Raw genomic sequence first — 23,380 nt, forward strand, 5'->3', positions numbered from 1 at the left:
ATACACAAATCAGTTTAAATGTAAGTTTCACCCTTGGGGTCTCTGTTAAATGTTTCTCCTGCACATCTGCAGACATTCCTCACTGCTGTTGCATGGACTGACTGAAACTCTCCTGGCACCTGCATATTCCACAAGTATTCCACAAGGGCAGTATTACTGGCTCAGAATTCCCCATTTTCAATTGCAGTGCAAAATGACTTGTAACATCTGGCTTCAGTGGCACTAGGGAGGCTTCTGAGGAGAAAGAGGGATGGTGTGAATGACAACCACGCACACAAATAAGCGGCTGGAGTACCAATCCCCTTCAGCAACCTCATCCCTGCTCTCATGATGGGCAGGACCTGTTGTCCTCCTGGTATTCCACACCACTGGTAGTGTTTACAGTAGTTCTACAACAGGTAGAACTGATGTTTTAAACTCCTCAGAAAAACCCCAAACCAAACCAAAGGCAGTGCTTTGCTTTTCTGAAATACTACAAACAGAAAAGCACTATCTAAGTATTTTCTTCTAACTTTAGGGAACTTCTATGAGAGAACAGTGTCGGAGGGTTTGGTTATACACAGTGTTCTCCAACCCCACACTGGAGAGGTTTCACACCCTCCCTGGGACAGCTTTCACTCCACATGAGGCAAGAACTGTGCTTCTGGTGAGGTTTCAATGAGCCATTGTAAATGTAATTTACACAAACGTGTAGCAGTACCTCTGGTAAGTAACCTTCTGAGGCAAAACTATCATGAGTGGTCATTTAGTTATGTTGTATTTCCTACAGTCTTGTTTGCATTAGGTCAGATCAGCACAAAATTGATTTCCTGTGTGGTACCTACAGCTCTATCCCACAACTACATGAAATTGTTTCATTTTTGACTTCCAAGAGAAGCTGTGGGGGAAAAATACAGTGCAAAACCATGCAAACCCAAGTGTTCATTCTGTCTTTTTACAGCTAATTTTAATGGAGGAACAAAAGGAGGCAAGGGCTGAGCCTTGCCTCCTTAAGACCCAGGGCACCACCGCCTCCAGGGATGACAGCATCAGTCTACCACGTGAGCAAGGACGGAGCCAAGGAGTCACACAAGCAAGGGCCCTGCTGTGCCAGCTCTGACACTGGAAGCTCTCAGACACGGTCAGTGATGAGACTTTCATTCATCTGATGCCATCATCTTTCCCAGTAAAGGTAAGTTTTGCCTAACATGACAAGTTGCTGTCCACTGAGGTTCCGAGCCAGCTTTCCCTACCCCTGCCATGCCACCTACTTCTTAGTGCTTTGATTTCCTTCAGTTCAGAGAGATGAGCAAAGTAGCTGTTGGTGGCTCCATAAACTTTTGCATACAGAGAAGCAGAAGGAAAGGAAGAAAACAGAGAACACCTTTTAAATGGAGCCCTCCTTTCATCAGCGCCCAGGCAGGCAAAGAGAAGCACCACAAGCTTCGAGCAAACGTTTGTAACATTCGGCCCACAGATACAGAAGGAATGTCAGCAGACACACACCTTTACTTCATCAGGTAAATCTCTTTTTTATACCCCACCACAAACTGGAATAAAAAAAAGGCACTAAATTTTAAGCAAAAGCTTTATTTCAGTTTATAGACTTGTTTGTAGTAAAAACAATTACTTCAAAATCAAATTCACATAAAACTCAGCATGTAAATAGAGGGAAGTTACCACTGCTCACAATCTGTTTCTGAAAGACAAGGGCTCCGCGTTACATTTCAACAGCCTTGTGTGGCAACAGATAAAACTGGGATGGCAGCAGCACCTCTTGCTTTGCAGAGTGAGGGGTTCAACTGCCCCCCCATCCATACACTTTGAACCACCAGCTGCAGGCTGGGGCATCTGGATGATTGATCCGTTGTTTCCCATCAATCCACCGGGCAGCATATCCCAGTTTAATCTGCTACTGCACAGGAGTGACAGCTCCTCACTCTTGTTACAGGCACTGCTATCTCAGAGCAGGAATCAAAGTACTTGTCTTAAAACATTTCCCTTACAACACCACCATTACAGATTTTTGGAGGCAACTGTCACAACCAAGCTACATTATTTACACTTCAAATGTACAATTCTCCTTAAAAAGATGCCTGTGTACAAAATAGAGGGTTCTTTTATTTTAAAAAATCACGTGATAGTTTTCAATTACATCAACATTTTAAAAGAACTGAAAATAACTGATGAGTAACAGCAACATTCCCATTTCTTAGGAACCTTCCTGCAAGCACACAAGTACATGCATTGGAGTTAAGATTCTACTAAGCTGTTCTGGACGCTTTGTGCTATACAACCTTCTGCTGGAGGTCTGTGAAAAGCTCTCAGTGTGATGACAATAAAAGTTAGTTAATGCAAGATTATTTCAGTGAAATTATTCTACTTATGAAGTCAATACTGCGAAGGCATCCGATTTACAGCCAGTTAGCCAGAGACCACGGCTAGTAGTAACTAGAACACATACATTAGTTAAAAAGTCAAATATATACAAAAATATATTAGGAAGTGGTTGAGTTTAACCACAGGCTCATGTAAAAAAACGTTGTTTTAAATAGCAATAGCAAAAAATAGCCATTTTCTCTATCCGCAACAATACAAAAGGCAAAACCTACATATGAGGTAGCGATGCCAAATTAAAATAAAAGGAAAAAAAACCCAACTTTGGATTGAGGAGCATGTCCTACATTTTCATAGCATCTCTTTCGATACAAATATTTCAGTGACCACTTCAATTGGTTTCAGAATTAATACATTAATTTACAAAACCTTTTTTCTTCAATGAGCATATTTTTAAAAAGTACTGGAAATGGGTTTAGTTACTGGTATCTCCTATTCCTAAAAAACCCCAAAGCTATCGCCTTTTCAAATCCAGAAAGACTGTACAGCAAAAACATGGAAGCTCTATTATACACACATGGTAAACGCTATGGTACATTAAGACATATACAGAGATCAGAAGCAGCCAACTGTGGTCATTTTGTTCTTTCCTGCACCTTTTGCTACCCTGTGCTCACCACTGGATGCAGGAGTAGGGTCTGCTACTCGCTTCCACAGCTCTGCCCACAGCTGGAACAAGTGTTTGTATCATCTACCTTCAGGAGCCTGAGCCAGCAGCATGGCTTCTCTCTAGGGTCAGGGGGGCTGCCAGGAGTCCCCCTTGGTCTGAAACTGCCTCAAGAATGCAGGGATGGGATGGGATGATTGTGCCCTTTTACTTCTCCTCCCACTCCCATCCCATCCCTTTGTCTCTCCTGCAGGTACAGGGGTCACCTGAGCCTCCCTGACCAAAAAATCCCATTAATGAAAAGCCAGGAGGGGGACAAGCACCCAGCTGAGCTGTGCCAACTCTGGCCCGTGGCTGCAGGGCAGCACTGGCAATAGCACAGGCCCCTCACATGGGTCAAATCCTCTGCTCCCAGTTCCACCAACCAAAAGACCCTGCTGCTCCTTCAGTTCAGGCAACTAAGTCAGACAGCTGAAGTTAGATGGTACAAGCAACAGTAAAAAATGAACTGGATGGAATTTCTGATATTTATTGTATTAAGAAAATAATATACTTTACATCACAGTGCTTAATTAAATGCAATAAAAATGTAAACTTAGGATTCTAGATAAAATTTAACTTGAAAGATCAGGGCTCCAAGACTTTCTAAAATTCACAATTTTGGTAAAAATTGAAGTCACAGACAGTCAGTTCCCACAACTCACATTTTAAGATTACTTGTAAATAGCTGTTGATGCACTCCACTGTTTGGTCACCTTTGTTTGTTTGTTTTTAAAAGCCTAAATAACAAACAGACCAAGTGCAAAGGTAAGAGGTATATTTTTATTTGCAAAGAAACTAACTTTAGAAGGAATTTGCAAATCAGGCATCTAGAGTGCTCTAGTAGATGTAAGGAAATATGCGGTATGGTACACGCTGACAATACCTTTCCCATGCCAAGCCGTATTTCTGCTTACAGTGATGTTCGTCACGAGCTTCTCGATGAACAAGCAAGCAGATGAAATAGATAACGTAGAAATATGGTAAAATGTGAGTAAAACCTGCAGAATAAAGTGAGAAAGTCTCTTTAGGCACAGCAAGGAAATGTTAGCTATTAACATGGACATGGAACTGTTGGAACAAGTCCTGAGGGCCATGAGGGTGATCAGGGGACTGGAGCACCTCCTGTATGAAGATAGGCTGAAAAAGTTGGGGCTGTTCAGCCTGGAGAAGAGAAGGCTGCGTGGAGACCTCATAGCAGCCTTCCAGTATCTGAAGGGGGCCGATAGGGATGCTGGAGAGGGACTCTTCATTAGGGACTGTAGTGACAGGACAAGGGGTAACGGGTTCAAACTTAAACAGGGGAAGTTTAGATTGGATATAAGGAGGAAATTCTTTATTGTCAGGGTGGTGAGGCACTGGAATGGGTTGCCCAGGGAGGTTGTGAATGCTCCATCCCTGGCAGTGTTCAAGGCCAGGTTGGACAGAGCCTTGGGTGACATGGTTTAGTGTGAGGTGTCCCTGCCCATGGCAGGGGGTTAGAACTAAGGTCCTTAAGGTCCTTTCCAACCCTAACTGTTCTATAATTCTATGTGCTGAGCTGGTGACATACTTGTCATAGCCTGAAGCATCTTACAGTTGTATTGTAAAGCATCAAAAGCTCACAGGATAGTGCAAAATGTGACATACCTACATGCAGAGAATGACCCACCAAAAATCCCAGAAAACAATCCTTAAAATTAAGTCTCAGAATTTACTAACTTAACACATGCAAAGTTGTCACATATTTTAAGTTCCCTAGCTATCAAAACCAGAGAAATAGGTAAACCCCTACAAGCACAGAGCTGCCCCACACAAGCCTCACGAGGTTCTCTATTTTGGCTGGAGATGGTAACTCTATCTTTGCTCAGAGCGCACTACTTGACTTGGGGATGAAAGACTAGACATGAGCCAGCAGATATGACAACACTTTAACAAAGCCATTAAAAAAATGTAAGGAACAACTTATTAGCAAGCTCCATTGTTACTTGATGATGAAGTGTCAGAAGAGTCAAATCTATAGTGGGAGATGTCAGATCTACAGTTAGATATAAAGGATAAAATGTAAAGGAAAAGAGGTGTTGCATTAAGCTTACACCAGAGAAATTCATCATTCAATTCATTACAGGTTTTAGCATCTCAAATAATTATCACTTTGCATTTCAAACCCAGCCAGATGCTAAAACACACCAGCACTGTTAACAAACTCCATCTTAGCTTCAGGAACTTACCACAGGGGAGGGACCACGCCAGAGCCATGATGATATCACCGAGATAGTTCGGGTGACGAACAAAACCCCACCAGCCTGTGACAAGAAGCCCTTTCCCAGTTGCAGTGGGTATAGATTTCAGATCTGTGAATAGAGTATTGTAGTCAACACAACTGAAACGTGTGTTTAAACACCACAAAGAGGAGCTGTGTAGCAGCTGAACAAATACAAAATGCACTCACAGGCCAATTTGGGATCTGCTGGATTCCTTCGGAAACTGTTTTTCTGGGAGTTTGCACTACGGAATATGTAATAGCCAATACCTGAAAAGAAACAGTATTTGGCATTTTCAGTATTGTCCAGTTTTCTTCAGCAAAAGCTCTTGCATGCTCTCTGCCACTCTCATTACACTGAAGCCTTTTACCTGATATTCTCCGGTTCTCAGCGCTCTAACAAGACAGGAATGCTAATGGAAACCTCTGTTCTATATGCTCTTGCACATTACTCCTAACATTTTGGAGAACCTTTATTTTTACTTCTACTTTTATGTCTGACCTATGGTTTATTAATGTAAACTTGGGTTTGAAATTCACATAAGGTGATGTGCTGCAACAGCTCTACTAGCAGCCCAGTATTTGCTACAGTGCCTACTATGTAGGCTGACCAACTATTTACAATATTAAAATACATGATCACCAACATAATTCAGATAAAGCAAATAAAGAAAAAACACCTGACAATGCAGAAAAGAGGTTGTATTTCTCAGCAGTGCTCGTATGAAGTTGTATTACCTTCAGATTTTTTCCAGGTGTTTGAATTCTTTGACACTTTTACAAAAGCTTTCCTTAAGGTTTACTACTTAGATAAAGTGACAAACTGCAATGCCCTATTGGTGGAAATCTAACATCTCCTAAAGGTGCAAGATTGTTTCTCAAAGCACTTGCTAGATAAAAGGAGATGCTTTCTGTTGACATGAGTCTGTAAGTATGGGAATTAGGAAGGGAGACGCAAATGGTTAAATAACAAAAACCTCTTTTACTTTAGGTTCAGTAAAGCATAACTAACATGGTATTGACTTCCTTTTCAGAAGAGTCACACCAACTGACTCTAAAAGGCACTTCATCCAAAACATCCGAGTCACTTCTGAAACTCCAGATGACATCCACCTAAAGATGGCTCTCAACAGAGCAACTGCGTGTCTCATTTATACTTCATTAATAAAAGTTTATTACATTCTTTGTAGCCAGAGACATGCTTCTACCACCTATGGTAATGCAGAAAATATGATCACTGCATCTTAGCTAAAACTTCACCTTACAACTCAAAACCAGAAAATCAGTACTACATGATTAGTACCGTAATAAAATAAAAACATTTACTATAACTTACTGTTCAGAATTGTGATTGCAGCAGCAACAGGCCAAGAAATTGCAGTAGGATGACCAACTAAATAGAAGGCCTGCAGACTGTAGACAAATGGAACCCACACCAGATCTCCGAATGCAAGCATGAATCCAAATCCATCATGGGTAATATCCATTGTAGTCAAAACGGCTTCCTAGAAACAAGGAGGAAGGAATTTAGAAAGTACAGGACTTCATTCATGTAACGTTATAATTAGAAATGCCAGCAGTTCAAGATGATTGTCATTTACCTCATTCCAAAGAGCATCCACCACATACAGAAGCTGAAAGCTGTTCACAAGTATCATTGACAGAGATGGCATGCTTTGATTGTGTATCTTCATCTCCGCCAAGAGCATTGCCAAGTTTATAACAACCTAGTTTAGAGAACATTTTATTATAAGTTTTCTGTGTAGAGGACAGTGGTCTTTTCTGTTCAACTTCCATTAATTTGGACTATTAATTAATAATGACATATTAATACAGATAGTTTTGACTATGTTTAGGTTATAAAAACATAGTAACTTATTTCACAAACCACAGTTTGCAACTAACTACATTTCTGAAGCTGTATAACCTCAACACATGAATACTTTAAGAAGGATTTGCATTTCCCATCAACCAAGGAAGCGAAAATGTAGAATTTTTCCGAAACTGCGTAAAAATGGTCATTAAAACTCTGGCAACATGAAACGTTTCTAAGTACTTTTTCCTGTTTATGAATACATATTGTTTCCTTAATACCAAACATACATATCTATGTGTGTATATATGTGTATGTATATTCTTTATATAAAATAAATCTTTATATATATAAACATACGATATGTGCATATATTCCATATTGTTATGAACTATATCATCTATTAATACATGTCTTAAATATCAATACATATTTTTCTACATTTTTATTTATAAATATATAAAATTTAATATATAAATAATATATTATAAAATATTTATATATCATAAATATACAATATATATTACATATATAGAGAGATATAGATACAGAATCATAGAATAATTAGGGTTGGAAGGGACCTTAAGATCATCAAGTTCTAACCCCCTGCCATGGGCAGGGACACCTGACACTAAATCATGTCACCCAAGGCTCTGGCCAACCTGGCCTTCCCTGGGCAAAATACATCTATACATCTCTAGAGATTACAGATAAATATAAAATAAATTATAAATATCAAATTTGATGTATTATGGATAGATCCATCTATAGATAGAGCTATATAGTATAAATTATATTTTATATTATAATATATTATACATAGATTTTTAGCTATGCTATCTCTATAGATTTTTTATATATTTTTACAGACCTCTATTATATAAAGTATATAATATATATTATAGATCTAATATAAAATAATATATCTACATCTCTATATAGAGACATAATATATATAAATATAATTCAATATATTTAATAATATATTTCACATTATGTATCTATATATAGCTATACGAATATACATCTCTGTAGAGATACAGATATATATAGCTTTATATTTTACATTACATGATATGTCTTTTATATTTGTATTGTATATTTTTATATATATCATATTTTTACATCTCCATAGAGATATAGAAATATCTGTATCTCTCTATATATTATATAGTATTATATGTAATATATACTTATTATATACTATATATAATAAAATCATACGTAGTATGTATCTATAGACAATATTACCTATATATTGTCTATAGGTATATATATTATCTATATATAGGTAATATTGTCTATAGATACATACTACCTATGATTTTATTATATATAGTATATAATAAGTATATATTACATACCTATAGACAATATATATTATATATAATCTAGATAGATAATAAACATCTCTATATAGATATCTATACACCTAAATATATAAAAATACGTATTTCTATATGTAATATTATACTAGAATATATATGCATTCTAAATTATATAATTATATCACAGTATATATCTATATAAAAATATTACTTTATCAGATATATTATCTGTATATAGATATACATATGTTATATAATATATCTGTCTAGATATCTGTATAACTATAGATATATATAGATATCCATCTGTGTATATATCTATACATATCTATATATCTGTATTTTATATGTAGACTACATATAAAGATATATATTGTTATATATATTACATATTTCATATTATATACTTATATGCATATACATTTATAAATATGTATTATATATGAAATACACATATACATTTATTTCAGAGGTTATAGATAAATTATATAAGTATATACAGAAAAATTGTTTATACAAACATAATATACATACTTATTTGCATTAATATAAATATGTTGTATATTTTACTTATATGTGATATATACTTAGTTTTCTATATAATTATATATACTATACACATAAGCATGTATTATCTATTTTATATAGAATACATTTTATCTATAAGAATATATATATCTAAATATAAACGCCCCATTTGTCTAATATTAAATGAAGAAAGTAACTAAGATTACTGACTCACCCAGCCAATTAATCCTGGACGCAGCTCACAGAAGTATTTGAGATCAAAACTGCCAATACGAGGGTTTAATTCATGTCCAGTAAAAAAGTCATAAACAAAATACCCTGCAGGTAACACAGTCCTTGTTAGCAACATTCTTCTTTTTATCTGTCACTATCACTATGCTCCTCCCCATAAAGAAGTTCCTACTTTATATTACGGTTCTCTCATACATAAAAATCCTTTAGATTGGCAAGAAAAATGTAAGAGTATATGCAAAACACAAAGCACAACTCACACGGTTTATATTTTTAAGAGGCCCATATATTTTATTTACCAGGAGTAAACACTTTAGAAGTTATTGCAGTCTTATTTCTCCTTGACACTTGTTTCTTTTTTCTTTTCAGCCTTATCCTCAACCTCACATCACATTTTCTATGAATGCCGTCTCATGGTATTGAGTAATTCTACTTTTCCTCCTACTTAGGCACTCTTCTCTGCGAGCAAGAATTCCTTTAGCTGCGATGTCTAAAGGAACGTCACAGCTGCCATCAAGAAGGACAAGAAGGAATATCCAGTACCTGGACTTCAAGATACCCTGCACCAAGTTAACGAACAACAAGCACGTTGCAGAACAGTTACAGAATGCTACCATGCCACTTACAGAGACTAGAACTGCATTTTCAAAGACAAAGCAATTTATGATCACTTATTTCCCTTCACGCATGTACAAGCTGCACTGATGAAGGAACTAAGGACTTCTGAACACTTCATCTTAATGCACTAAATGGTCTGTCCATAAACTCCCTTTCTTAGCCACCCTATGACCATTTTTAAAAGTAGTCTGTTTAATATTTAATGCCAGTCTATCCTTGTCCTACAAAACCGTCTGCATAGAATTGATACTTTCTAACCAGGCAGTCTCAGGACTGATTCAAAATTTCTTTTGGAAACTCCATTCAGATTTTTTTAAAGGGTACTTTTAAAACCCAACAAGTGCACAGCAAAATTAAGCTTCGTAATCTCAAGTTCTGTACCCGACTTCCCACTGCCAAAACATCTACAGCTTTTGGTTTTCCTCTCCATTCCCTGCTGTTGAAGGCCCACTGGCAGGGGCACTATGAAGCAAACTAGACAAGCCTCAGCCAAATGCTGAAAACAGAAAGGAGCTGTCCTCTCATCTCTAAGTGACTAGAGCAGCCAAAATATTTGCGTGTAAGCTACTTGAGATGATCCAACTACAATCTTAAGTATTTTACAGTATCCGAGTGTGAACAAAAACCTGCCATTAAACATGCAACATGCATTTTGTATTAGCTGCAAGTAGATATCAACAGTAATATAATAATCAGCCCTAAATCTAAGCCTTTCATTTATAACAATGAAACTGTAGCAAATAATTGCAACGAAATGATCCAAAATATTTCTAACTCACCAGAATTTCCACCTGGGGCCAGTTCTTCCTCGGGTGCTTTCAGGGACCGAATATACAGATAAATGCTCAACACCGTGGAAAAAGCTGCAGCTGACACTGCAAACTGCAGGAAGTGATCATACAGATAATGAAGTTCAAATTGGAAGTATAATAAAGTTCCAATAGCTGCAGCAGTCAAAACAAAAGCATAAAACCCTAGAGGATGCAAACGAAAGACATATTAGTGCAAATTAAAATAATCATTCTAGTAGAACCTACCCAGTCCAGCATTCCCGCATTTGTATGCCTCCCAAGACTTGCTGATAATCCAATAGTGTCTTCCACATCCCATGCTCTTCAGGTTTGAATTTCTGGGGTACAGCAATATACCAAAGAGATTCTATCTAAGCCCTGTAATTTCCTGTGCTCTTCATCAAGAAGGTAAGATGCAGAGACGCTCCAAGTGCAACCACATGTTTTACAAGGTAAGATCCCATTTCATACTGTAGTGGGAAAATGGATGCTGATACTAGTACAGGATAATGACAGTAGGTAACTTCAAGAAGAAAATATGGTTATCTTCATGCATACCTCGATAATAGTAATTAAAGGTTTCAAATAAATAATCAAGTAAAAACTTGAGCACTAAACTTTTGTAGTGTATTAAGTCACACAGAATGGTATGATGCCCAGATACCAGCAGGCAGTTTTACACAGCCCTCACCTAAGTACTTTCTACAAACCCTTTCACAGGGTCACAATGGTCGAGGTTAGAAGGGATCTCCAGAACTTAATTTAGTCCAACCCTCCTACTCGCAGAGGGTCACCTGCAGCCCAGGACCATGTCCACACAGCTTTTAAATATCTCCAAGGATGGAGATGCCACAACTTGTCTGTGCAATCTGTGCCAGCGCTCAGTCACCCTCACTGGAAGAAAAAAGTGTTTCCTGATGTTTGCGTGGAACCTCTTTGTGCCCATTGCCTCTGGTCCTGTCACTAGTTGTCTTTGTTTCCTCAAGAAGGCTTTCAAAGTTGCTCTGAGAATTAGCCTTTGAAGCAGCAAGATGATGACCTCTTTTCTTCCCTTTTTCCTTTCTTTTTTAAAACACCCAGATCACGTAGCTTATTTCCTCCCTTTATCAGAATACAGAGAAAAAAAACCTTGCGGTAGTATGCCCCTGCTAAAGACAGAGGTCCGAAATGAACGAAGTTATGAGGCAGCTTTAATATGACTCACCTCCACAGGATGCAATTCACTCTGCATCTATGAGGGCATACACCATCTTTAAAATGGTGTGTGACACAATTGTCTACTATAAGAAAACCCATCTCAACCTTTTAATATAACATTTGGATTCACTACCACCAGGGTCCTTGAACTGACCAATCAATTAAATAGGTAGTCTGGAATACCAGCAAGGCATCAAAGAACACTTTTCTGTTTAAGCCTGAAAAAGCAGCACTGCTGAAATATGTGAAACCGTACTATAAACCTAGCGGAGAAACCTGCCTTATTCATAAGAAGTGAAAACAGATCTGAATAAGGACTTAGAACTGTTCTTTGCCAGGCAAGAACACAGTAAATCAATTACAGCACACTTCTTGTTAGTCTGTAAACTGGAGACATCCAGGACCCTCTCAGAATGTATCTTTCCTCATTTGTGTTTTATGGTACAGAGTATTGCAAATCAGCCAGTGGTATCAACCTTCAGAAGAAGCAATGCAACCTGCTTACCATTTATCCGGTATTGCAGTTTCCTTCCATTTGAAAGAGGCACGCCTTCTACAACCTAGGAAGAATGAAACAGCAGTGTTTCAATAAAGTACTGAGGACACTGGCAGGGGAGGTTAATCAAGCACATCTCCACCACAAAGAGATTTAATCAAGGCGATCAGCTAGACATTTGCAAATCAGGTACTGCTCTCAAAAGCATAGTCTGCATAGCAAAAGGGTGACAGTTCTTATTCGAAACATTTACATCAAAAAAAACAATCTCTTCCTAACCAGTCTCAAGAAAACAGAGTGGCTCCAATCACTGTAAACATGTACAGCAACAGAACACGATGAGTAAATGATCTATTTATTGTAGTGTTCTTTCAGAATCTGCCAGTGTCACTCAAGTCACAAAATGAGGGAAATGGAGCATTTGCCTCATATACATATGACCAGAGAGATTAATAGCTTCCTGTAAGAGAAGATTACATTCCAAAACATTGGATATCACTAAGAAACCGAGTATCAAATAGTTTGCCAATCTTAAAGTCAGAAATGTAGAACAATTTCAGGTTTCTATCAGGCAGATTTTACCCATGCTCCGATTTGAACTCCTTCTGTCTTTTCTGCTGTAAGACTGTGAAATGCACAGCCACTAAACTCCTAAACCATGCTATTTTAAGCTTACAGAAATCTGCAGTAGCTATATTCTAGCTTAGTATGGCAAACTAATTAATCTGCTTTCAAATTCACTGCATTAAGGACATACCCTACCTTCCAGCCTAACACACTAATTATTTATCCATAAAGACCCAACTTCTTTGCTACTGAACAGCTTACCTTTCCAATTGGCAGTAAGTAGAACAGAGCTTGAAGGAAAAACCACAGAAGAAAAACACCAAACACCCTTGCCTCCCAAAGACTTTCAAGTGCTGGGAGAGGAGGGGGGAAGTTCATAAGACTGGGGTCATCTTGTTTGCACATCAATAGCAAGTAGAGTACAGTAGCAGGCATGAAAAATATCAGCGTGAAGGTCCCTGTAAATAAGCATCATGCAATATGAGAAGATAAACACAGAAAATTAAGAACAGTTTCAGTCCCAATGCTAAATATCAGTATTAACTTTAGTGACAGAGAAGAGGTTGTCATTATCTACTCCTGAAGCAAGACTGCAGCAACCCCCGAGTCATGTAATGGGTCACAGAGTCATTCTTCTCACTTCCATATGAGGTCACACAACCAAACCAAAGGATCATGCCCACTGCATGCCTTTAAAGCTGTTCAATAAAACTGTATGAAAAGCACTTCACTGCTGAGTTTCACAACTGTAAGAACTTTGCTAGTTACTTCTTAAGTTTAATTTGGAAACAATTAAATCCCACTGTGCAAGTGGAAGGCTCAAGATATTCACTGTATTTCACAAGAGAACAAAGTGTAGTAATGATTCCTGGCTGCCACCAATACCAGCACAGACTACTTGAAGCACTGTCATGTGAGTGACTCTAGATTCTGCATCCAGGGTACAAACACTGGACAAAGAGTTCTTGACACAACTGCATGGTCAGTAAGTAAAAACCAGAAAAGTACTAGTTTTCAACTCTTAAGACAATCTGCACACATACCAATTCTTCCTCCAAACTCTAGCTCCTTTGTTTTTGATGGTGCTTTCTCAATTGTTTTTAATGATGCTTTCTCAATTACTTTTTTTGTCTCAAAAATCTTTTTCTCTGAATATATCTCTTCTTTTTTCTTTTCTTCTTTTCTTGGACGCAAGCTGTACTGTTCAAGCACACGCGCTATTTCCAGGTCTGGTTTCAACTTTTGCTGTTAATGAAAAAAATTCCCAGTGGTATTATCTGTTGTACTCCAGTATTTTATATTTAAGAGGACATTGTTCACTATAAAATGTACCTTGCTCCTATACAGTACTGAAGTTTATACATTTATATGAAGAGACTGCTAAAACCAGTTTCATTGTGATCACTTAGGCCATGACTGTGTATCAGCAGCAGTTCCAGTAGAGGCATCCATCTCCACCCTCCTCCACCTCTCCTTTCTACTCTAAGTCTGGGCATTAGCTAACAATCAGAACGGGCTTGGCTTAGGAAAAAAACCACATAAATTAATAAATCACTTTCCAAGGCCAAATATTCATACTGGAAAAGCATGGCAATGAACACAAGTAATCAGTGAGGGTTTTACAGAAACGCAAATCCAGTACTCTGACAACTTCATCCCCTGAACTCACTTGGCTGAACAGTAAACTTCCTTGAGCTCTAAGTTTTACATTGTGTTCTATTTCTCCTTGATGAATGTATGTCCCTTTTCTAAGGATTTCCAAGAGAGCTGTTAGAATGTGACACCAGACTAAGGGTAAATACAATGTTCATACCTCTGAGATTACGAAGGACGTGTCATTTCTTTCTGTACTCTCGGGTTCACCATTGTACCTTCTTGTGTTGTTCTCACTTGGTTTCTGGTTACAAGAAAAAACATAGTTTTAGCTTTCTGAAAATAACAGCTGCATGAAATATATAATGAATAATTAAGAACAGTAACTATCTAGTTATTTTTCTACTGCCACTACTCCAGTTTTCTCCACAGGAAAACAAGTGGCTTCAACATCTGCAGTATGGACAGTTTCAGCTCCCAAACAAGGGAGGAAAAAATCATTTCAGTAAAGAAAATGGTTAATTTTATTTTTCTTCTTTCCCCTTATTAACAGTGACACTATGACAGAATGCAGCTTCTACGTTATTTTTAACTCATCATTAGGGACTGCCAAATACAAAATAACTAACAATGCTATTAGGAAAGCAGAGGCAATCTCAGTGTCCCATGTACGACACTGCTTTGCAGGACTGAAAGTTTGCTTTCCCATCAAGTTCTTTTTCTGAGAAACAAACTGTCTTACAAAAATTCTTTTAACGTGTCTGCCTTACTCATCCCTTGGAAGACACGACTCATTTTCTTTCAACTTAAGCTTTGATGAAAAGGACCAAGTGATTCCAGTTGTACAGCAACCAACTGATCAATTGTACTCTTTAATCAGAAGCCAGGAGAAAACCACCGAAGATATTTTAACGTTTTTGTCCAAAGCAAAGCGTACCCGCTGGCTTCAAACTACTTCAAACAAGCATATGGTCCACAAGCTATGCACTGGGTCACACAACCCAAAGGAGATCACTGCAGAACAAAAACCACAAGAGTTTCAGTGTCAAAGAATGTTTTGGTAGTAGCAATTTACTAAATTAAACCTATCTATTTATTTTAGATTGCCTGGTCTAGTGTACTTGAAACTTAACTAAAACATATCCATTTTCAGTAGGCCAACAAAAGGCAATTACAGTTCAAGGGACTGTGTCTCAGACAAGTATCCCCCTTGAAGCTATCTCTCAAGGGCACAAGAGGCAGAAGAAATGTGTCTTAATAGAGAAACATCAACACTGCTATTCAGCATTTACAGAACGCCAGAACCTTCACAAAAAAGGCCAAGAACAAACACGATAAATTTCAACTGAAAAAAAATAAATAATAGCAATATATGATAAACTTCCAAATCCTTACAGGGCAGTTCTCATAATGAAAACAGTTCTGCAATATTATCAGTCAGCAAGGCCATATATATATATATATTTTACACTTGAATTCTGCAGTAATTCTCCCACAGAAGCCTCACACGAACTGTGTATGAAACCAGAACTCATTTTATTTCAAATTCTAATACTTACTATGCATTGATCAATACATCTTAAAAGGAGGCTAACTTCTTTTGCCCTGTTTCAGAAGTGGGAGCATATGGCATATGCTGACAATGACTTCAGTATTACCTACAGCTGGCTTTTACAATAGTAAACCCAGTTTGCATAACATAAATCTTTCAAATAGCAAAAGTTTGTTTTAAAAAAAATCCAACATACACATCCCGCCCCCCTTAAAGAACAAACAAACAAACAAACCAATGCCAGTGGAGCCAAGCTGGTTTCTGAAATGGTTTTCTTTTTGTCATCTTTAGGTTCTCTGCTTTGGGAAGAAGAACGACGTCTGCCTTTTGCTGGCCGACCAGGAGATCTAGACCTAGATCTGCTAGAACTCCTTCTGGAGGGAGAACTTGAAGAAGACTGGCTCTTCCTGTGCTTGAATGATGACTGGGACTAAAAGAAAGAGGGGAAGAAAGCAAAATCTTATCTTAGATGTTTCAAAGAACAGTTTTAGAATCTTGGCTCCTTTTCCTGATACAGACTTTGGCACACAGCTCTACAGAACTGTCTCTTATCTCCTTTACTAATGCTGTGCAAAGGCTGTTAAGGAAGAGCCACTACAGCATACTCATTCTGTTGGTAAGGCCCAGACAATCCTATCTCAACTCCAACTGCAGACAATTGCTGTTAAAGCTACAGAAATCAGCATATGGATGTAAGCTATCTGCATGAGCATTAAGCTCTTAAGTGTACTACCCTCTTAATCTTTTCCACAAGTAAATGAATTGATGTTTTTAGTTGTTGCTAAGTAATGTTTACTCTGACCAAGGACTTTTCAGTCTCATGCTCTGCCAGGGCAGAGGGGCACAAGAAGCCGGGAGGAAGCAGAGACAGGACACCTGACCCAAACTAACCAAAGAGGTATTCCATACCATACCACATCATGCCCAGAATGTAGAACTGGGGGCAGTTACCCAGAAGGGCTTGATCACTGCTCAGTCAGGCTGGGTATCGGTCAGTGGGTGGTGAGCAGTTGTATTCTCTTCCCTTGTTATTTCCCTTATTATTACTGGTGGTAGCAGCAGTGATTTGTGTTATACCTTAGTTACTGGACTGTGCTTATCTCAACCTGTGGGAGGTACATTCTTTCAATTCTCCTCCCCATCCCTCCGGGAGAGGGGAGGGAGGAAGGGGTGGGGAGTGAGAGAGAGACTGCGTGGCTGGACTTAAACCACAACAAACGGTTATCATTTCAGTTACTTTGGTTGATTAATGCATTTGGCATATCAAGATGCAGCAATCCGTTTAAGGCAACACAGCTCAAATCAACACTAAAAAAAAAAACCTAAGTCAGCTAAATCACTAAATTAGAAGTGATAACTAATTTCTTAAGGCGTTTTCACAAAAAGCATTGTTTTATTTCTCTGTGAAGTCTACAATGCTAATTTTCCCATGTAAATTTGCCACAGCTTCTATAAAGCACAAATGCTTTTTACAAAGAAAGGTATTTTCTCAGCTGGAGTTTGCTAAAATGAAGGTAAACAAGTTAGAGCAGTGAAAATGGTTGTCTACCTTGAGGCAGAAACCATCTATTCCAAAAGAAGGCCAGTTACAGGGCAGGTACACTGCCACCAAAAGTGAAACTATCTCTCACATAAAGACACACAAATTGGTTTTGAACTTCTGCAGACTTTGGAACGGGCCTTAAAAATCAACTACAGCAAACACCCAAATAGCTTTTTGTCTCCTGCATTATCACATTTTGAACTGAAATGAAACTTGTATGCCAAGTTGTAAAGGCCTTTATTAGTAACAAAAAATGAAATAATGAAGATACGTAGTGAGAAAAGGATACACATATGACATGACCCTTTCTCAAAGATTCCAAATTGTCACAAATAGAGCAGTTGGCAAAACTTTTGGGGTCCTAAACAGTACAAACTGTTCACAGATGTTTTAGTATGGACCTAAAGAGAATGTGCTATTTATATTTACACTGAACCTTGACTACATGCTTGCATTTGGTTTTGGATTTTGCTATTTGCAAGTGGAAAAAGGTCAAATGAGTACCACCCTCTGATTATTGGCTTTAGAAACTACCCAAAACCGATTTCTCACCAACAATCATCCTATAGAGCTCCTGAAGGATTTGACTTGTTTTTTTCCCACATATATCACTGTTTGCTCATCGTAAAGAAAACAATCACTCTTCTTTAAACATGGATCAACATTCTGGACTTCTAGTTTAAATGTCATGTAGGAAAAAGCTGTTATTTAGCACCAATTCCCTGAAGACACAGTTAATGAAAACTTGCAAAGGGACTCTCCAATTATAAGTTGTATTTTATCTACAACACAAAAAAAATCAATATAATTATCTGTTATAAATATTGGTAATTACATAAACGTGTACTTACTCTTATATCACTTTCTTTCAATGCAAGTTCAGTCCCATCTTTGTACTTCACAGTATAAAGATGAGAAACATCATCATAACTAGTCACTTGCACTTCATAGTACAGGACACTTCCTGGCCAACGGCCCATTACCACCTCGCCATCCGCAAACCTCCGGTTTGGCATTTTCCAAAAGGAATCCCTAGAAAAGAAGTAAACCAATACATATGACAGCTAAACTTCAGTTGTTACGAAAGAAACGTTCAAATGTATTAATAGTACATCTAGACCTGTATTCAACTGCGATATATAACCTCCATCAGAGCCCATCAAAAGTAGGCAAAAATGTGTATTTGACCATAATTACAAATGCAGTCACATAATCTAGAGGGGAAAAAGTGAATGGGATGATATCTAAGTATCCTCTAATCCTGTTTTCCTGTGGTTCTAAAAGAATGACTGAAGTGATGATTTCTAAATGTTAAGATAAGAAGTACCCAATCTATTCAATACACACAGCCACATTACATACTTTCTGCCATTTATTATGTCAAACACTCAAAAGGTGGATAACACCAGATTTTGGGCTCCTCTATGGGTTGAATATTTTCTCTTTTCCACCTATTCAGCACAAAGCATGTAATGCCTTTTGCAGAGGCCTGTAGCAAACCAAAGTACAGCACCAAAGCAATCACACAATATCCTGAGAAACCAAATCCTATGCCCCTATCTGCATCATAAGGTTTTACCTGGTATTAGTAAAACATGGTTTAAGCAACTACCACCCTTGGTCCACCATACCAGGCGGATAGGAAAACCACAACTGCATCTTCACATTTGAAGACAGAATTTTAGAGAAGTCCTGTATACCTCTTTGAAAAGTGCCTTGGTATATGTCATTGCCTGCTGAAAACAGGTATCTGTAGAAGAATAGCCTGAACTTCTGTGACTCAGGTCTCAACACAAAGTGAGGCTATCTTCAAAGACTAAGGTAAAATACATACTAATTTACATACTATCACCATCTGAATGGGAAATATGGCGGGAGAGGAAAAGGGGAAGGGAGAGGGAAGAGAATGAGACCAAACAACCCAGCAAATAAGCATTTTAACTTGCTTGCTGTAAATACGAAGCCACAAAATCAGGTGAAACCAAACATTTAACTAGGTGCTCATTCATTACACATTAACTAACCTGCAGTGAAAAGTCAAGATTCTTTGGCAGGAAAAAACCTACTGTTACTATCCAATCCCAGACCTTGAGAACACACTGGGGGATGGGGCTGAGTGAGGCTTTTCATCAATAAACTTTCACTCTGGCATTTCCTGAAGCTGCTGCTGCTGCTGTTTCATTTTGCACCTGTGTAGCTCTCAAAGTCAAAGGAGAAACCGAAACCTTGGCAAAATCCCCTCATGTGGATTTTACTAGTAATATTTCTAATTGCTTTGAAACAGAAACATCTGGCCATCTCCTCTGCTGCATAACATTTGAAGGAGCATTCTGTTTCACTGATACTTGCCAGTTAGTTATGAAGAGTTCTAGTTTATACTCGTAGGCACAAGCTCTTCCAGCTCAACTATCTTCTACCTGTTTCTTATTTTCTGCATTCCCACTCCTCTGTTTTATCCCAGTCAGTCATAGCCTTGTTTCTCCTGACTCCAAGACGTACAACTTCCGTATTTTCATTTCAAAGTCTTCTCCATGCTCTTCACACCCCCTTTAATTCCCTGGGAGGTTTCTGCCTTTTCTGCCCTTGTTCACATAAAAAAAAAGTTCCTTTTCACCATCTCTGGGCTCAAGACCTGATCCCAATCCCCATCTGTCTCCTTGTCCATTTTTCTCGCCCAAAAGATAGTTCTTTAGGAGACCCATGTCTACTAATGCTCTTTCCCCAGTTACTTGCACAGCTCCAACTTCTTCCTCATCTCCCATAAATAGTTTTAAACACCGCTCCTTCACCAAGTCCAGCCATCACTTTCAGCAGATGCAAGAACCTGATCTGACTTAATTTCCTCTTTGCTGTTGTACTTATAGAATCACAGAATAGTTAGGCTTGGAAAGGACCTTAAGATCATCTAGTTCCAATCCTACACTCCAGCTGTTTCTTTCTCCTGACCTGGAACACCTCAGGCATCATGTGTAAACTCAAGAGCCTGATCAGGACAAAGCTGCCAGATCCTGGGACAAAGAGGTGAAAACCAGAATCTTTGAAGTTTAAGTCCTTTTTAAAAAGGGAAACCCTTTTTCACAAAGTTGTTACTAGGGACATGTAAACTCATGTTTTTTACTTAAAACAGCCACTTCAAAATTTCATGGGATGAGAAAATGCAATTCTCTGCCAAACTTCAAAACCAGGACCTTTGCACACAAATGTGAAATCAGCCCAAAGATAACCTGATGATTCTTTTTGAAGGCAGAAAAACCTCCCCTTCCTCCAATATTATTCTCAAAAGGAGCTGAAGGAAGTTTTAAGAAGTTGGAAAGCACAGCTGAAGGACCCAAAGCTAAATCATGTCATGTAAGACAGCCTGAGGTAGATATCAATGATACAAAAGTCCAGAATAATAAATCAATTTAAGCAAGTGGAAATGCTAGAATGTGATTCAAAGTACTGAACAATCTTACTAGTTGAAAGACCTATTATTTTTTTTCTTGAACTTTAATAAGGACATCAATCAGTAAACACTAAAAAAGACAAATATCACTTCTTAACCTACCAAGAATTACCACCTTGTTCTGCACCCCTGTGCCTCCTGTGAGGGATTCCTCATTCCCTAAATCCCACTTCAAAAGGCTACACCTTTTAAAGGCAGCCTTAATCTGTTCAGATAACAAAATCCATTACTGGCATCAAGAATAATAAAGATCTTTTCTAAACTGTGCCTTTTTAATTACATTTTTAATTTACTTTCTTTCAAGCTCTACACACACCCCTGATAATTTTCTGGATCTCAGCTGGCATCAGCCCAATGTTCAGTTGCCATACACAAACTTTTTAATTTACAGGGCTTCTTCATACATATCCAAGCAACCTCGAAAGAAAATTATTTCAACCAATGAACTCTGTACTGTACAGACACCTGATTACAAGTATATTCACTTACTCCCAAGTTGAAATTTGTGTTTTCTGCACCATTATGGCTTCCCTTTAAGAAATCTAAGGAAACAGCTCAAAAGGATTTTGAATCCAATACCAAGCCAATGTATTTAACTCAAAACTCCCTGGAGCTTAAAAGTTGGTCAAGAAGAAAAGTTACTGCTGACTCAACCAAGAGCAGAACAATTACAGAGAAACATGAAAGAGAAACATATTGCCCCATACAACCATTTCTGGTCTTTCTCAATGACCCTCTCACTAGGTATGTGGAAAGATATTTCACTTCTGTCAAGAAAGTAAGGAGAAAAAGACTGCTAGCTTGTAGTCACTAGAAGATCACACCACATCATCACAAGTTTTAAGAAGAAATAAAAAGACACTAAAGTTTCCCCCTCCTGGAAGAGCTAAGTTCATAAATATCCAGTAATTCTACTTTCCAATTCTGACATCCCACCACTGGTAGATATAAACCTGTGTGCGTCAAAGAAGGGAGCCAGCTAAAGACAAGAAAAAAAAATGCAGTAAACCAAAGGCAACACTAGCAATCAAGGCTCACAAGACACAGCTTCCTATACAGAAAGTTAATATTCAATTCACCAGTATTCGTCATTAATACTGAATTCCCCAGGGGACTGGGCTGTGCAGGACCTTTTCAGGATCACCATTCCACATTTCTAGCTCTATCGCTATAATGGTGGAGGCATTTACCACTGTTCCAAGCTTGGCCCGACTAAAGAGCCGAATCAGCCTCACCACTAACCACCAGCACAAACGCAGCCCAAGATAAAACAAAACTCTGCCAATCCTCAGACAGGCAAAAGAGATTTTTCCCGCTCTAAAAAGGCCTTTCAGCAGGAGCACCGAAAGCGGACGCGGCGCGCCAGGAACCTGAACTCCCCACACAGGGCCACGGCGGTGTTGACAGGAAAAGACACACGTGCAGAGAGGGGGGAGGCTCGGCTCCCAGCCCCGCCCCGCCCGCGCTCCCGGCCCGGGCCTGGCGCGGAGCCTCGCTCGTGGGGGAAGGGAGGGGCCGCGTTGGTCCAGGCCAGGCCGGGCCGGGCCGGGCCGCCCCTCTCCCACAGCGCACCCCTGCCTCACCAGCAGGCCGCGGCCTTCCCCCACGCCAGGCCCGGCACCGCGGTGCCGCTACAAAGGAGAACGGCGGCGTCCCGAACAAAGCGGGGAGACAAAACCCCGCTACCCCCGGGTCCCCAGCGTACAGGCCAGGCAGCGGGAGAGGGCGCGGCTCGCCCGCCCACCGCGAGAGAGGCTCGAGGGAGGCCGCGGCCCGGCGCCCGCGCGTGGGGGCGGAGAGAGGCTGCGGCGGCGATCGGCCGCAGCGGTTCCCCCCGAGAAAGCCGCGGATGGAGGGGGGATCCCGGCCTGCCCCGGTGCCGCCGGCCCCTTACCTGGCGCCCGCCCGCACCGGGCAGGGCAGGGCACGAAGCGCTTCCGCGGAGCAGCGGCAGCCGGACACTGCCCGCCGAGGGGAACAACCACCCTGAGCGACGGTTACGGCGGCACAACGGTCCGCCCCCTCGCCCCGCCTCTTCCCGCCCGCCAACCGCTCCTATTGGCCACGACGCGCCGTTTGAATCGTGGGTGGCCGCACGCTATTGGCTGCCGCGCGATGGCGCGGTCCTCTCGCCCGTGGCGTGCCGGTCGCCCGCCCCGGTGAGGCGACGAGCGGGGAGGCCTGGCCCTCTCGCGGCGGCGAGGGGAGCCATAACGGGTGCGGGTGGGGAGGGAAGGGAAGGGACGGCGGGAGGAAACATCGCGGTCGCCATCACGGCGGCTGGGACCGCCCCAAGCCGCCGGCGCCGCACAGGCCCCGCCGCGGGGCGGTAAACAGAAACGGGGCTGTTCCATAGGGAGCGCTCGCGGGGTTGCCGCCTCAAGCGCTGGACTGTGGTGAAACGCTCGCTCTGT

At 39.8% G+C, this 23,380-nt stretch overlaps 1 protein-coding gene and 1 long non-coding RNA gene across 2 annotated transcripts; both read right to left on the reverse strand.

The window, feature by feature from the left end:
- Positions 1-1,549: 1,549 nt before the first annotated feature.
- LBR (lamin B receptor) lies at positions 1,550-18,553 on the reverse strand. Its single transcript, XM_062605838.1, has 13 exons — positions 18,373-18,553; positions 16,214-16,408; positions 14,647-14,730; positions 13,877-14,078; positions 13,095-13,291; positions 12,276-12,330; positions 10,562-10,756; positions 9,148-9,251; positions 6,866-6,991; positions 6,601-6,769; positions 5,454-5,534; positions 5,233-5,355; positions 1,550-4,023 (listed from the first exon to the last, which is right to left on the reverse strand). Exons 1-13 carry the CDS (start codon positions 18,535-18,537, stop codon positions 3,863-3,865), a joined length of 1,857 nt encoding a protein of 618 aa, XP_062461822.1. The 5' UTR covers positions 18,538-18,553; the 3' UTR covers positions 1,550-3,862.
- Positions 18,554-21,014: 2,461 nt separating this feature from the next.
- LOC134157172 (uncharacterized) lies at positions 21,015-22,692 on the reverse strand. Its single transcript, XR_009962219.1, has 2 exons — positions 21,609-22,692; positions 21,015-21,497 (listed from the first exon to the last, which is right to left on the reverse strand). It is a non-coding gene; the product is annotated as an uncharacterized LOC134157172 (long non-coding RNA).
- Between the last annotated feature and the right edge of the window lie 688 nt (positions 22,693-23,380).

Source organism: Pezoporus occidentalis, unplaced genomic scaffold (assembly GCF_034315485.1).
Source record: "Pezoporus occidentalis ecotype Australia unplaced genomic scaffold, CSIRO_AGI_Poc_V1 ctg93, whole genome shotgun sequence".
Taxonomy (NCBI): Eukaryota; Metazoa; Chordata; class Aves; order Psittaciformes; family Psittacidae; genus Pezoporus; species Pezoporus occidentalis.